This window comes from Cygnus olor, chromosome 21 (genome assembly GCF_009769625.2).
Source record: "Cygnus olor isolate bCygOlo1 chromosome 21, bCygOlo1.pri.v2, whole genome shotgun sequence".
Classification (NCBI taxonomy): domain Eukaryota; kingdom Metazoa; phylum Chordata; class Aves; order Anseriformes; family Anatidae; genus Cygnus; species Cygnus olor.
Window position 1 is genome coordinate 4,663,488 of NC_049189.1, and position 15,230 is coordinate 4,678,717.

Here is a 15,230-nt window from a genome sequence, read left to right on the forward strand (position 1 = left end):
TGCTGGTTTAAAATGCACACGCTAGTGGGGAATTGGATCAGCCTCTGCTGTTTTGCAGGATGTTGGTCAGATGCACATGAAAGGAGTAAGGGAAAGGACACTAATATTTTTTCTTTTAAAGAGGATTAATTGGTGGAATTCTACTGCAGTGTTCTGCCTAAGTACCTTTTTTTTTTTTTTGACAAGTTTAATGCTACATTACACTCAGAGACCTGGCTTTTGAAAATGATATTGAGAAAGCTAGCCAAAGCAAGGGCTGATCAAATTGAACTGAGATAATTAAAAAGGTGTGGCACAACCAGGTAGATGAGGGCTGCCTTCATATTCAACCACCTTTCAACCAAATAACCTGGTATTTAAACAGCAATTTTCCTCTGTCTCCCTTTGCAGGAAGCTACCTCCCAGGTCTTGTAGAGCATGTGTCATACGCCCTTTACAGTTTTGTTTCTTCACAAGTAACTAGACTTTCTCTGAATGTTCTTGGCAGATTTTTCATGACAGTAAGCAATCAACCGAAGAACTAACATAGCGGAATTATTCCATGTGAGTACTTCCACAACTTAGATTCAAGAAAGTGATGCAGGAAATAGTGTTCCTCAGAAATACTACACAAACTGTCGATGTAAAATGAATCACTGTGGAGGAATACCACACCCACCCACTATTTTGATGGTTTGTGGAGGTTTTCATGATGGTCTTTTTTTTTTTTAACCCCCCTCCAGAGAAATCGCTGACCTAATTCTGCACAGCCCTAAACAGAAGTTGGTGGAGTTACACTGCATTAATGACAGTACTAAATGCGATGTCCCACCAACATGAAGTCCTTTGAAGTTCAAGCAATGGTATTTTTTAGGACATAGGAAAACCACCTCTTTGCTTTGCTGTTTCTGCAGCACTGTTTCCCTACTGGGTACTGTGCTGTGATGCATTTGCTTTTGTGTTCACAGGCGTAACTGTAGGGGATAAGTGCGCACATTCACAAACAAGGCTGGCAAGGGGGAAAAATTCCCCATTCCCCGCCCCAAAAGTAATGACTTGTTCTTTCACAACCCTACAGCCAATGGGGAATGTGGAAGCAGCAGTGCTCATTAATGTAATTAAGAGCCAGGAGCTCGTTAACAAAAATACACCTTGTTCTGAAGGCAGATGTCTCAGGCACCAAACGTTGTCAAGTTTAAATCTGACTTGTATGTGATGGCCTGTGAGGGAAGTAAGGTACTTCAGGTAAAATAATTATTTTACTGAGAATTCTGTAAGACTAAACATAGGGCTGTTCCTAGCAGTGGATATGACCAAACAACTCGTACAAAGGAGGAACTTAACTGAATTTATTACTACAAAAATCAATTTATTCTTTGAGAATTATTTATGTGAGCTTATCCAATGCCCTTTAACCACAGACATTGAAAAAAAAATCAATTAAAAGATATTTTAGGCAGCCACCAGCACGCTCTATAGCAGGACCATGGGGGTCGCTAGGGCCTGTCAGGACCGCGTTGCCCCTTCACAGTCGTCGCGCAGCCGAGGCCGGCGCAGGCACGCAGCGGGGCGGTGCCCCAGTGCCCTAGCGCCGCTCGCTATAGGCTAACGGAGGGCCGACGCGGGTTCCGCCCCGAGCTCTGATTGGCTGATGTGGCGGAGGAACCGAATCGCCTTGTCCTCGGGGTTCGCCAGCGGGATTGACTCACGGAGAAGGGAGGGGCCCTCCACTGAGGGCGTTCCCTCCCGAGCCTTCGATTGGCGCTCGACAGTGTCAATCTTATGATTGGCACTGCGGGGGGGAGGGGCGCGGGCCGGCTCTGCGCGCGGCGATTGGCGAGCGGGAGGGAGGCGGGAGCATCGGCGCGCGGCGATTGGCGGACAGGACGCTCCCCTTCCCCCGCGGAGGCGGGGCCGGGCGCAGAGCGCCGCGCTCTTGTCAGTGTGGGAGCGGCGCTGTGGGGTGCGGGTAGTTGCCCTCCCTCCTCCGGCCGCGGCCTTTTTCTCTTTCTTTCCCCGTTCCTTTCGCTCTCCTCCCGGGCTCAGCAGCGAAGCGTGATGGGGGCGGCCGCCTTTTGCCCTCCCTTCGCCGGCCCCGCCGCCTTTCCCAGCCGCTGACAGGGCCGGCGGCCCCCCACGGCCTTCGGACGCCCCCAGGTGAGGTGCTGAGGGAGCGCGGCCCGGCGGTGGGGGGGTGGGGTTGGGGGTTGGGGGGCGGCTCGGTGCCGAAACGCGGGGCGAGCCGGAGCTGGGCCGGGAGCTGCCGGGGCTGGGCTGTGGGGCCCCGGCCCCTCCTCGCCTGCGGCCGTCCCTTCCCTTCTCCCCCTGGCGGCGCGGCCCCTTCTCGGTCTGGTCCCCGCCTGCATCTCGGCAGCGGGTGCCGCCGCCTTCCTCCTCCTCCTCATCCTCCTCGGGCTGCCGAGCGCCCCCTCGGCGAGCCCCAGCCGCCCGCTGCGAGGAGGAGCCGAAAGGAGGGCGGTTTTCAGGGTGTCCGCTTGGGTTCTGGGCACCTCGAGGTAGTACATTCCGTCCCTGGCTCCCGCACAGCACAACCAGAGGCAGCCATGTTGGGATGACGAGCTGACAATCCTCCGTGAGCTGAGGCAGGGCGATGGGCCTGGGGGTTTGGGGTCGTGGGCAGAATACGGGCGTGAAACTGAAGCCAGCAAGCGAGAATTCACTGCACGCAGATATCGAATTCGTAGCTGTGCTCTGAGACGCAGAATCAAGCACCGAAAGACGCTCACGTTATTTTTTAAAATATATTTCCTTTCATTTCTAGCTCTTTCTTAACTCAGTTCTTTTCATTATTGTATGTTGATGTGTTGGTAAAGAGCCATCTGTTTATAGCATTTGGTTTGTCAGTGCATAGCCAAATTCTGTGCTGCTGTTTTATCTGGCATCATCACTTTATCCCAAAGCACTAAGATAGCAATTCGTAGTGTATGAGTTCAGCTGATATATCAGGCTGTCAGCACTACCTGATCCTTGGTGGGACACCTAAATTTGGATTCCCTGCAGTCCTCTTGTTCGTAAAGCCCTGCTGCTCTGAACAGCTGTTTTGTTAACTTTCCATATACGAATCACTGTGCTTGTTCCTCTCCTTTCTGTAGAGCTGGTGTAGTGATTAAGTTACAAGCGTAGGAAGCATTTTTTTGGTTTAAAAGTTAGCGCATTCTCTGGTAGGCATACCGTATTGTTTTTTCCTATACAAGAATAACACAGTGGCTGGCCATGTTGAATAAAAATGATGCTTCTTTGTTTGTGATGTGTGTTTCTTTATTTGAACGTACAGATCTAGATTCTGAATGTTGCAACAAGCTCAAAGTGGTTACAAAAACAACCTTACCTGAAGACAAAAAATAATTTGATTCTTTGAATTCGTATTTTGTTAGTAACTATCTCAGAAAAGAGCAATATGCTCTGCAGCTTGCTATAAATTGATTTGTCAGGACTTTCATATACATCCAAGGATTCAAGTCTTAACGAACAGCTTATTTGTTTATACATACCAAATCTCTTGAGACTCTGACTGGTGATTGACCAACATCATTGCGTTTGGCAGCTTGAATAACAGAAAACAGACACGGTATTTAGATGACTTGTTTAGTGACATATTTTAATAATAAAATCTCAGTACGTGGCTTATTGGGTGGATGGTGGAAATCTTTCAGTAATAGCTTGAAGTAAGTGGAAAACTAATATGTAGGGTTTGCTTTTGTGCTGATAGAGCTCAGTAAATTCTCAGACGCTGCCTACTACCCATTTCACAGACAGTGGTGTATCACGTCAAGGAGTCAAATATGCATTTCACTTCCTTACTAGGTTCTCAATTGGATTCATACAGAAAAAGCATTTAAAGATACGTAGCAAGTAGATTCTTTTCCAGACGTTAGGAGGATGATTCATTCCCGCATGAACATCAGCCTTCTAAGTCTGTAATGAACGTATAACAGACAGCTTCATTTTCTTAGGATTGTTCTCCTAAATCTGTACCACAGGCTGCATTACACTTTTAGGCTTACTCTGTTGCAATTTGCATCTCCTGTTACCACTCTAAGATGGTGTTTGGTAGTATTAAGTGATACTACTGGGAAATGTGAACCATGAAAAACCAGCTGTGATTTATTTCAAACTTCTGTGATGCTGCTCAACTTGATCTTGCTCTGCCTTATTGTATCATTCAGTGCGATGAAGGCAGTAATGCCTTTATAAAATATTATGACCAGTTAGTAGACTTTAAAAAACAAACAAAAAAAACAGTTTAGATGGTTTTGGGTTAACTTTCTTATTAATTAAAACTGAATCTTGCATAGTGAGGTGGTGTTTTGAACATCAAAAATCTGTGGGCAGCAGCAAGTAGGCATTTTGCTTACTACAGCTATGAAACGTAGAGTTGAGAATGAGACAAAATTAAATGCGGTGTAATTTTAAATGAGCACAAAAGATAGGGTTGGAAAAAGTCAGTACCTTCAAAAGTCTACCAGTGATTTTTTTTTTGCTAATGTAGTTGGTTCTGCAACCTGTTCTGTAAGTGTTTCTTCACAGCTCAGTTTCGAACAAGGCTATCATTTAACTGGCGCATGTGGAACCTCTGGTGGTGTGCTTTTCATGTTTTCTTGCTGTGAATCTGGTGTTTACTTGTGAAATTAGTTTCCCCTAATTTCAGTGTGTGGTTTGCTTGTTGGAGAGTAATGATTTCTGTTGATTGAAATGAAAACACAGTCAGGTTGCTCAAGGCACTTTCAGAGGATATTTCATTTGCACAATCACCATGTTGTTCTTCAGCTGCTGTTTGAGAAGAGCGGGGATAGCATTTTGTGAAAGTACTTTTATTTGTGAGGGTTTTCCTTGTCAGTGGCCATAAGCTGATTTGGCTCCTTTCCTGAGGTCTTTCAACACACACTAATGAATCCTGTTTTGATATCACCCCCAACTGTTTTCTGTTATTGCTTTCGGTAGTTTAAAGGATTAAAAAAGAGTAGAAGTGAGAAGCTCTTGATTCAGTACTGTGCAAATCTCTGTTTTATTAAAGCTCCATTTCGCTGTTGTTTGTTAGGTATTTTTGTATACGTAGTAGAGGAGGAGGAGGAGAGATCCAAGCCCAATATCATGCGAGATAAAGGATTTGAGCAGAGAAGCTCCAAATAAGTGAAATGTTTCCCATGCAGCAGGATGAGTTTCTAGAACTGTTGTTTCATGCTAACGCTGGGATGCTTTTGAATGTGTCACTACCAGGAGAATAAGTGACTAGCAGAACATGGCATTGTGTTACTGGTAGCTTTGTTTTCTTCTCCAAAAGTCTGTATTCTACTCTGTGTGTAGATAATCTTCTAATTTTACATATTTTCATAGTAAAGATAAAGATTTATCTTCTCCTTTAATTGCCATTTAAACATCAAAGTTTGCCTTAAATGAGGATTCTGCTCTGCGCTTGGGTCACTGAAAGGAGCTTGGTGGTGGCATGGTGCTGCCTCCTGTAGAGGACTCAGACGTCGAGTTCTTGTTGGTGAGAAGTGATTGAGTTCTGCAGGACTGCACTCTGTGTGATATAGATTATAAAACAGCATTTAAGCAGAAGATAGTATATTAGTGAGAGGCATAATTTCTTATGTAATCTACTTACTACCTTAGTTGTCTTTCTTTCTGGTCAGTTAAAACAGTCAGAATGCCCTGAAGGGCATCAGACTTCTCCAACGGACACAGCTCCTCTAAGTGCCCGCCTTCCACTCCGCTGCAGTCAAGTGTGTCTCATGGACCAGGCATGCATCGGGAGTGCTTTCTGGTGCACTTAGTTGTAAAATATTTTCTGTTTAAAAAGTAGCTGCCGGCAGCACTTTGGCATTTCTGGGGGCAGGCAGAACGTTGGCCTGGTTTAGAGGTACTCAAAAATTATTGAAATCGGTTGCGAGTCTGTGTTTTGTTGTCCCTTCCTGTGATGTGCCACACCCTCGGAAAACTCCACGTAACCATCTTTTTCTGCAGTCTGGCCAAGTAAACCCCAAAGCTATGAACTCGATAATAACAGAGATTTTGCTGTTGATAGAATTCTTCAGTTGTATTTTAGGAGCAGAATGCCGACTTGGCCACGTTCAATAGCATTCCTGTTCCGTAGCAGCGATATTCGGGGTCAGTTGAATAATGCTGCTGGCTGTATCCAGATTAGTCTGTCACTTAGCTTTCCTGGGAGGGCACAGGTACTTATGCAAGGATCGTATTAGGAAGGGAGAGCAAAACTTCTCCTGAGCGTCTACAGAGTGGAAGGTTATAATGAAGGTGCAGATTCGACACACTTGGTTATACAAAGCCTCTGTAGAACAACCACAGAATCTCCTTGAAGCTTTGCAATCCATGCTCATTCATTCCCATTACCTCTCTGCTCTAGTCTGTGTTTAGGTTTTTAGTGAAACTTCTTCAGCTATCATTAGTACAGAATTTTAATGGTTCAAGTTGTCTATTAAAGCCACTCAAGTGTGTCTGTCTCCCAACTAGTTATTCTTGCCAGTTTGCTGTACCACTGGCATTGAAATTCAGTTGGCTTGTTCCTATGGATGTTCCTAATCGTGTAGTCTGGTGAGGCACCTCAGGTACAGACTAAAATAAGGAACGCTTTAAATTGCTGCTTCTGCCCGGTGGAACAATTTAATTTCAATCCTCTCCATGTGATGGCAGTAATGAAGGAATGCAGTTCTATTAAAATTTTCTGTGTGAAGGTGTGTCATCGCTTGAATGAAGTGTGTAGAAGCATTTTTACCAGCTAGAGAGCTCTAGAGCTGATACGCTTGTGCTTTTGATCTGCTAGTACATGGTCATCTTGTAGCATTGTGATTACAACCCTAAAATGAGCGTTTCATTGCGTGTGGATGTAGCTAACCATAAAAGAAGCTTTCAAGTTTTCCAGGCCAGACATGCTGACTTGTGCAGAGAAGGGTTGTGCCCGTGTTAACTCAGACTCAAGTTAGAGATGTCTCCATGGAGTCAGACCAAAATTTACCTAGCCCATGAATCCTTTCTTCAGCATACACAGGTATTTAAATGTAATGCTAAAATGTAAGGATGACGCCTTGTCAATCTACTCTTCCAGGTTCTGAGAGCCTGTGGCGTGTAGCTTGGTTTTTTACTAGGCCTTGAATGACTTCTTTGAATCTGTCTTACTGGTTTTTGAGCCCTCGTTAGACTTCAGTACTGTCAGTGTCCTGTGGCAGTAAGTTAAACTCCTTAATGGTAGATCAGGTGGAAAGCATTCTTCTAATGGTAAGGGCTGGTTGGGGGCAATGCAGCTGAACCAAACTGTTCTGTCTCTGCATTGCACCTCTGGCTCAGATGGACGTGCCTTGAGGTTTGGGTTGTGGGTATGATGGATGGTTTCCTGCTGTTAAAGCGCTGCATCATTTGGATGTGGCAGGGAGGATTGGAACAAGTATTTTGATAATGAATGAAGATGAACTCACTGGTGAACATTTGCGGAAGATACAGATAGTAATATTTTCCCTAAAGGCGATAATTTTTGCTTCCTCTTCATCCCTATGGAGTAGTGTGTCCTTTAATCGCTAGATATACAAGTAGTTAGGGAGTGGTTTTTTTTTTTTTTTTTTGCTTTGAGGAGTTTCCCAGGAGTGCGAAGGGTTCTTTAAGGTTGTTGCCTGCACCCTTTTGTCTGTAATGGGGTGTACTAAAAGTCAGCGTGGGCTGGCCCACTTCACTTGTCTTAGTTTTACTATTATTGCTAGGGCATTGTGGCAGCAGGGGTTGACAGCTAGAGCACGTAGGCATGTAGTATGTGGCAGCTAGCTCATTCTGAAATCTAAGCAGCTGTATCTTTACTGCTAAAATTATCTTTGTTAGGTTAAGCCTAACACATGTTGCAACCAGATCTTTTTGGTATTAGTGTCCCTTCTTTCTCGGAAGAAAACCAAGTAATGAAAACAAATCTGTTTGTATGCTTCAAAAGAAACTGCCTTGGATGACAGAAACTTTGGAATAGGGAGACAGCATACAGGTGCTGTTAGTGTATTTCTAGCTCTGTCCTTGAAGTGACAGCTTGTTGTATGGGGAGAGTGTTTGCAGGGGGAGGGCTGAAGTTTTCAAACCACTTTGTACAACCCCTTTTTTTTTTTTTAACAGCATTGTGAAAGCGCTAGCTGAAATAACTAAAGTGCGTTTTTTTTTTTCTTCAGAAGACGCCAGCAAGAAGGTAAACTTGGAAGGATTCTGACCCCTTCACTTTTAATTTCTCGACTGCACTACAAGCAACCAGAATGTCGGGGGCTTCTGTGAAGGTGGCTGTTCGGGTCCGGCCCTTCAACTCCCGAGAAACCAGCAAAGAATCCAAATGTATCATCCAGATGCAAGGCAATTCAACCAGTAAGTTTATTTTAATTGCATAAGGGAGTCTCTCTTTCTCCTCTCCCTCTCTGCTTAATTGTATTCTTTTTATCAGGCTAAACTTGTAGTGTGTACATTACATCATCCAGAATTACCCTTTCAGGAAACCTTAATCTCCTCTGAGGCTGTCATTGCAAACTAAATTATCTCTGATTTCACGAGAAAGTCTAAGTCACGAGTGTCTTGATTTCAGTGCTGTTGCTTACGGTGTGTGCTTGTGGTGAGTTGTGAATTCTGCAGGAAGATTAGGAGACAGAAGTGAAAACCTTTTTGGTTAACTTCAGTATGTGGGAATATCACGTGGACTGACAGATATGGGGATGTGGTAGGCCGCCAGATGATAATGCTTGTGGTGTATCTCATGCTTGGGTCGGGTGCTTTACTTCCTAATGTGCTTATTTGGCAGTCTGTGCTTTTGTTTAGGACAATAGTTTGAGTGAGACAACTGAGGGAAAAAGATATCAGGTTTTATGCTTTCCAGACTAGATGGCAAAACAACGGACTTCTCTAACCGATTAGAAGTGTTAGGTTTATTAACTAATTATTGTGGATCAAATTAGGAGGAGAAGATTCTTCTTATGGGAAACTGAATATGGACACACCATTAATTGATTTTTATGTGCGTCTGAAAATATTGATACCATTTTCTGCAGTGTTGTGTAGACTGAGCTACACCTATAAATGGGTCTTCTGATGGTAGTTTGTTATTGTCGGGTAATGAAGTCATGTCTTGCGTGTGCCTTAAGGAAGTAACATTCTAAGAGTACTGAGTTATTTCCCTGTGATTAGTTGTGTATTTGCTGTTAATAGAAAGGTTGCATAGAGCCCCCCTTTGCTTTTTATTTCCCTTTTAGTTGAGGCTGTACTTCAGTCTGCTTATGCAATGGAATCTGTGGTGTCAGTTAGATCCTGTAAAATGTTTGTGGTTCAGTGAAAGAGAGGCATCATGCAGAAGAGACCTCACGCTTTTCAGTGCAATGACTTCTTATCTTCAGACCCTCTGTGGAATATTTCTTGGAGAGACAATTCTTAGCTGGATTTTCAAGATTCCATTTAAAATGAGGGAAAAAAAAATGTGTAGAAGTCTTCTCATGTATAAGCAGGACCTTGTATCCAAACATTGCCTGCCAACTTTCAGACCAAAACAGCGTAGAAGGGAAGAACTGTAGGCTCCAATAGATGGCATTTATTATGGAAATGCCACCAAGCTCCGAACTACAGCAGCACTGCTGGGTGCCTCTGTAATAGGTTTTCTCGCTGCTGTCATGACGTGATGGCAATAATTTTAGAAGCTTAAGATTGCTTAACTCCAGGAGCCTGTGGAAACTGTTTGTGCTACAATGACAAGGGTGACCAGAGAATCTCTGTCAGCCTGTCTGTCAACGGCTATAGAAGTCAGCGCGGACAAAAACACCGGTTCTGTTTCTGAATGCTAGAGCTGTGCTGCAGAGATACTTGAATGGTCGAGAGATTGTGTTAGCTTTCAAAAGGAGAAAAATACTTCTTGATTTATCTTGTTGGAAATTTCTTTACAGCTTTTGCTGTATTTTTTATTCTGGAAATGTTTAATCTGCAGCCTTCTGTGTGAGTCTTATGGCTGTGGTACAAGATGGGTGATACGACAGATGGTCAGGTTTAAGTCATCAGGGGCCATTACAGGCTGTGGGAAAGGAACCATCAGTTGCAGTAGTTACACGTTCTTATGGTGTGGGGGCTATTTTCCTCTTATTTTCTTCTTTGAAGAGACATACGGAAACAGCTGTAGACAGAGGAGTAATTTTCCTTCAGTGAACAGAAAAGGTTCTTATGATGAAAGATAAGAAAAAGGCATGGCTTGATGGAAAAACCTGAGCAGAAATCTTCCTCTCAAAAATCAGTTAAGCTGTCTGATGCACATAACTTCAGGCTGAAATCTTTCTGGTGTGCTTCCAGCCTAGGTGCATAAGTCCTGTTGCTATTTTTTCCATTCTTTCTGACCGTTGTAATCTTGCAGCCTCTCAGTTACGTTATTGAACTCGTTACTATTAAGTTTGGAACTTGCTGGCTAAACGCAGACTACAGAAAGTGATGCTAATGTACGTAACTTGTGTATCTGATGCTGCAGTTGAAAAATAAAGGGGAATCAGTCATAATTCTTGTAAGGCTCTGGAGTGCCAGCGTCGTACCCTCAACGGTGTGGTGAAGTGAACAAGGCTTAGATATCCTACCTCTGAGAAGGTTATTTTTTCAATTGTGCGCTGGTCAAGTGAACAGGAGGCAAATCTGAGAAGCTGGTGGAATGTGGGATAGTAACTACTTCAAGCCTCCAAGGCAGTTCAAGTTCCCTTATCTTGGAATTAAAGTTGAATAGACTATTGTGATGAACAGGATTCATGAGGCAGTGTGAAGTCGGATAACCGAGAAGGGATTTTGCCTGCTACTTGATCCTTATTTTCTTCTGTATTGATTGGCCAAGCTGAGTGAGTCCTGAGTTTAAATAGCATCCATGTGTGAGGTTTTAAGTCTATTGGCAATATAGGCAGAAAATGTGCTATAGTGAAACCAAAGCAAATCACTTGGTGTTATTTTAAGAAAAATAGTATAGAGATATAGATAAGTATGTTGCAGGTATGCTCCATTTATCCTAATGAATGCATGCAGAAAGTGTTTTGGGAGGCATCCGTAATAAAGTATTGTTGAAATGGGAATGCTGGAATTCAGGGTTGTTTCCTGATGTACTGCTTTTGTTTGTCAGTTTTTGTGTGAATTCAGCTGTTTATACTTTTTGGAGTGCCTGCTATTCGTGGGGGACTTGCCAGCAAAATATAGTATTCTCCAGGGCTAGAAAGCTTATTCTCAGTTTAGTTCTGCAGTTTAACTTTGCATTCAAAGCAAAACAAGTGTAATTTTGCGGACTTCGGGTCTCCTCCAGAATTAACTTGGCCTTGGCTTTTAGGTCACTTGTATGTGGTCAAGGCCTTTAATCAAGTTCTGCAGGGAAACTGATTTTTATAATTTCTCAGTGTTTAAAAAATGTTCTGTTTCTTAAAACGCCAAGTGCTTTATCCTGCTATGTTAAGAACACTAATGATGCAGTGACAGTTAAGTCAGTTAACAAGGAAGCGTTTCTGTTTCAACTTATCCACATTTAAACTTGAAACATACAGAAATCACTTGACATGTGGTTTGTGGTGCAACAATTGAACTAATGAGATATACAAAAGTAACTAAACCTAAAAGTAATGAATACAGCAGTGCTCCTGTAAGAAGTGCTCTTACTGTGAGCAGTCAGGATTTCTGTGTTTCTGTCTGAAGGGTGCAGAATGTGGAAATTCCGAAATCAGAAACATTTTTTGTCTAGTATTATAAATTCTTTGTTTTCCTTTATGGTTGTGGAAGGAAGTGATCTGCAGTGATACAGTATCATGCAGGTAAAGCTTTGTCAGAGTGCATCACTGAGTCTTTCTGGTTCTGAAATATATATTGCAAAAATGGAATTCTGCAGTCCAGCTCAAGTCACATGTGCTTACTGCATTAAGGGGCTGGTATTTTGGCAGAAAGCCTGTGCTGCTCAGATCGTATCAGATTGCAGATGGTATCCATTTGAATCATCCTGTCAGAAGTTCTTCAGTGGAAATGGGAGAACTGGGTGTAGAAGAATAAAAGACAATAGAGGAATTCCTAAAGACAGGAGATGTTAGAAACTGCAAAATCCTACTACTTAAGAAGTTAATTTGGGAACGCAAAATGATTTCAAGAAAAGAAGAGGTAATGCCACCATCAAATTGTTAAATAAAAATAATAAAAAAGACATTATCTGAGTGGGACTCTTTTCTTAAAAGAGCTTCCTTGTATTTTATTATCATCGTTTAGTGATGGAAAAAAATAAGGCTTGCTTTAGAAGTACCTGCCATGCAAGCAGGTAGTCCAGTATCATCTCGTGCACACATACCCTCTCAGGTCTAGGCATGGTAAGGCTGGGTTTGCAGCATTGCCCCTAATCCAGTCAGCAGTGCCGGAGTTCCTGGTGAGAGATGTATGTACCTTGAGGGAAAAGTTAATGGGCTCCAAAGACTTTTCATATTGATAATTAACTCCCTGGGGTGATCCCTCTGCTAGCAGTCCGTACAATCAGTTAGCTTGACATGGTGTAATACATCATTTGTTCCATATTCTGCCATTATGGAATACTTTCAAGTGGTATTAGTGGACTTGCAAGTTACATTTGTGGTGGTAGTTTGGTTAAAATCCCCCATAAAAACTGAAACAGACTGAAGCTTCTTAGATAACCCTAATGCAGTTTAGTCTTTCCCTCTGAGACAACTGTATTTCATTTTGTTGGTCTTTAGATTTGGAAGTTTATCTGCTTTTGTATTTTCTTTAATGTACTGGATATATCGGTTTATCATGCTCGAGGTTAAACTCACTAGCAGCTTTTTGAAATGAGATTTCAAGAACAGGTCTTGAACCACTGGCTGTCAGCATACCTTGCTTGGTTGTTTTATTGTTAACTCCTGCTTGCTCTTTTTTGTTCAGGGTGGTTTGCACCAATGCATCTTACAACATATTCTTTAGTGTCAGTCCAGTCCATAAATTACTGTTTTTTATGGTGAGTGGGGAAAAAGATTCTGCTGCATAATATATGGGGTGAGAGGTGAGCTATAGATCTGAAAGTATTTTATGTCAGTAGTTCTTGTATCAGTTTTTTAAATATTTCAAATATAAATAATGTTGGCAGCTGTTGCCTTAAATTATTGAAATAAAAAGCCAAACTGTTCTTTTTCTAAAGAGCTTCTTAGTGTTATGGTGCTTTTGTGGTGTTTGTTTTGTTTTTGGTGGAAATGATTTGATAATCCTTCTGTCCATAAATAAATAATGCAAAAAGAAAAAGTTGAAATGAAGCAGAGGTTCAAGCTATTACCTACGAGACAGTATTTAGATAGTCATTGCTAGTGGAGAGTCTAGTTGGCTTTTTCTTTTAAAAAGCTGGTTAAGTGTGTAGAAAACTGAAATAATGAAGACAGGAAATAAGGAATTGCCCTACTTGTAATATGTCCTCTGTAGTTGATTGTGCATTAGATAATGAAGAAAGGTTTTAGCATCTCATAACGTATTGTAGCTTGTGGGTGCCAGTGAAGGGGTGAAACCAAGTTCTCAAACTCAGGTTCATGTGAGATTACTGTGTACTCTGATTTTGCCACAAACTGCGTGCAAAATGCAGCTACGCAGCCTAGGTATATTAAAAGATGGGAGGGCAACTGAATCCTCAGACTAGGACCGAAAGGGGATTTTAGATGGGGGAAAAAAATCCTTTTTGTCTTTTTAACTCCGTGATTGTCTTTGTAGCTTTGTAATGTTGGAAAGTTCTTTTCTGGACTGCTTAAGGTATTTAATGAAAACAGGGACAGTGGAGCAGTCTTGGCTGCCAGTAACAATAGTCCCAGCTGCTGCTGTAGACAGATGGCAACTAGGTTCTCAAGCAGGCAGCCCTGGTGTCAGAAAAGCTTTGTAAGGATTTCTGGAGTTAATTTGTAGAAGTTGAGGGGAGGGGGCGGGGGGAATCTTTTTTCTAATCATGGTTATTTTTTTCCCAAAGGTGTCTAAACCTAAGTAAACTTTTTTAAAAAAAAAATCCTAATAGAAGAGCATCTAATCTGAGTTCCTTTTTTCTTCTTCTAAGATGTGTCCTGCTTCGTGCAGCTGTTCTGAAGCAAAATAAAAATGAGCGGGAAAGTAGGACTTAGCCTTGCGGGGATTTGATTTACGGTGCTCTTTGTGTAAATTACTTATATCAAATATAATGCTAAAATTGCTGGTGTTTGGATAATACCAAAGTGAAAAGTACTGAAAGGTCCTTGGAGTAAGGTAGCCTAATCAGTTATTCATCTAGCACTTTACTGGTATACACTGACAGGGATTAATTGTTAAAATTGGCCTTTTTCATTGTTATGTGACTCTAAAAAGTACTAACCTCTTTCAAAGAAGCTTACTCCTTAGGGTAAATGAGAAGGATTTGCTGATCTTTTGCGTTCTGATCCAACTCCTGACTGGTTTCTGAATGAAAAGCCATGCTGAATGGCCAAGAAACCCTATTGTGTGTGCATGCCTTCAAGGGAATAAAAAGTTGGTTTTTCTTCTGAGGTAGCATTCTGTAAGCATAGGTCAGATATTTCCATGATACAAGTGCCTTTGTGAAACTAATCTTTGGTTTAAGTTACTGATGAGAGAAGTCCTTAATGAGAACCTGGCTTTCCTTTAGACTAGTGCTGAGGATTTGTAGATAGTGAAGTAGTGGGAATTTGTGTAGCGGCTGCTACACAGGTAGGAAAGGCAAGCAAGGAGTTTAGTGTGGTGGTTTTACCTAATACCTTTTCCTCCCTTATAAATCACAAATGAGACATTTTCAATGCAATTACAGAGTAGGTGGGAAGATTCACTTTTATAGATAGAGTTCAGTCTTGACTCTCAATCTGTTTTCTGAAAATGAATAATTTTAGATTAAAAGAAAAAATAAGCATACCGTTTCCGATACGGCTTGTGCCTGCCAAGAAGCAGGCACAAGTTCTTAAAGCTTGTCTTGATTAGTGTTTATTTTCCACATCCAGCTTGTTTTTCATCTTTTAAAGTGTTTCCAGTTTTTTTGCTTGCATCTTGAGGTTGCATCAGGAAGATAAACTGAAGTGGAAGAAAGTCACTTAACGCCATCCAGATTTCCTGGTCTGTATATGCTCATAACTGTGGTTAAAACAAAATGAATGTTTGTCCAGTATGTTAATATACACTGCAGTCATGGTAGATGTTATCAAAGTGGGCTGTCTTTTGAGAAGGTACGCTGTGCGTCCTATGGAAGATGCCTGAATCGCCTTGCTGTGGAGGTTGAACTGGGA

The 15,230-nt window shown here is 42.2% G+C and overlaps 1 protein-coding gene across 16 annotated transcripts in view; it reads left to right on the top strand.

The window, feature by feature from the left end:
• The first annotated feature begins 1,633 nt into the window (after nt 1–1,633).
• The window catches only part of KIF1B (kinesin family member 1B), a 96,327-nt gene continuing 82,730 nt past the window's right edge, over nt 1,634–15,230 (top strand). For 9 of the 16 annotated variants that reach the window (XM_040533575.1, XM_040533585.1, XM_040533580.1 and 6 more), the window contains exons 1-2: nt 1,896–2,136; nt 8,157–8,343. In XM_040533575.1, coding sequence (XP_040389509.1) covers nt 8,238–8,343 — 106 coding nt within the window. In that variant the 5' untranslated portion in view covers nt 1,896–2,136; nt 8,157–8,237. Of the gene's footprint in view, nt 2,137–8,156; nt 8,344–15,230 lie in introns of all 16 variants that reach the window. The other 7 variants (XM_040533576.1, XM_040533579.1, XM_040533591.1 and 4 more) reach the window with 4 other exon arrangements.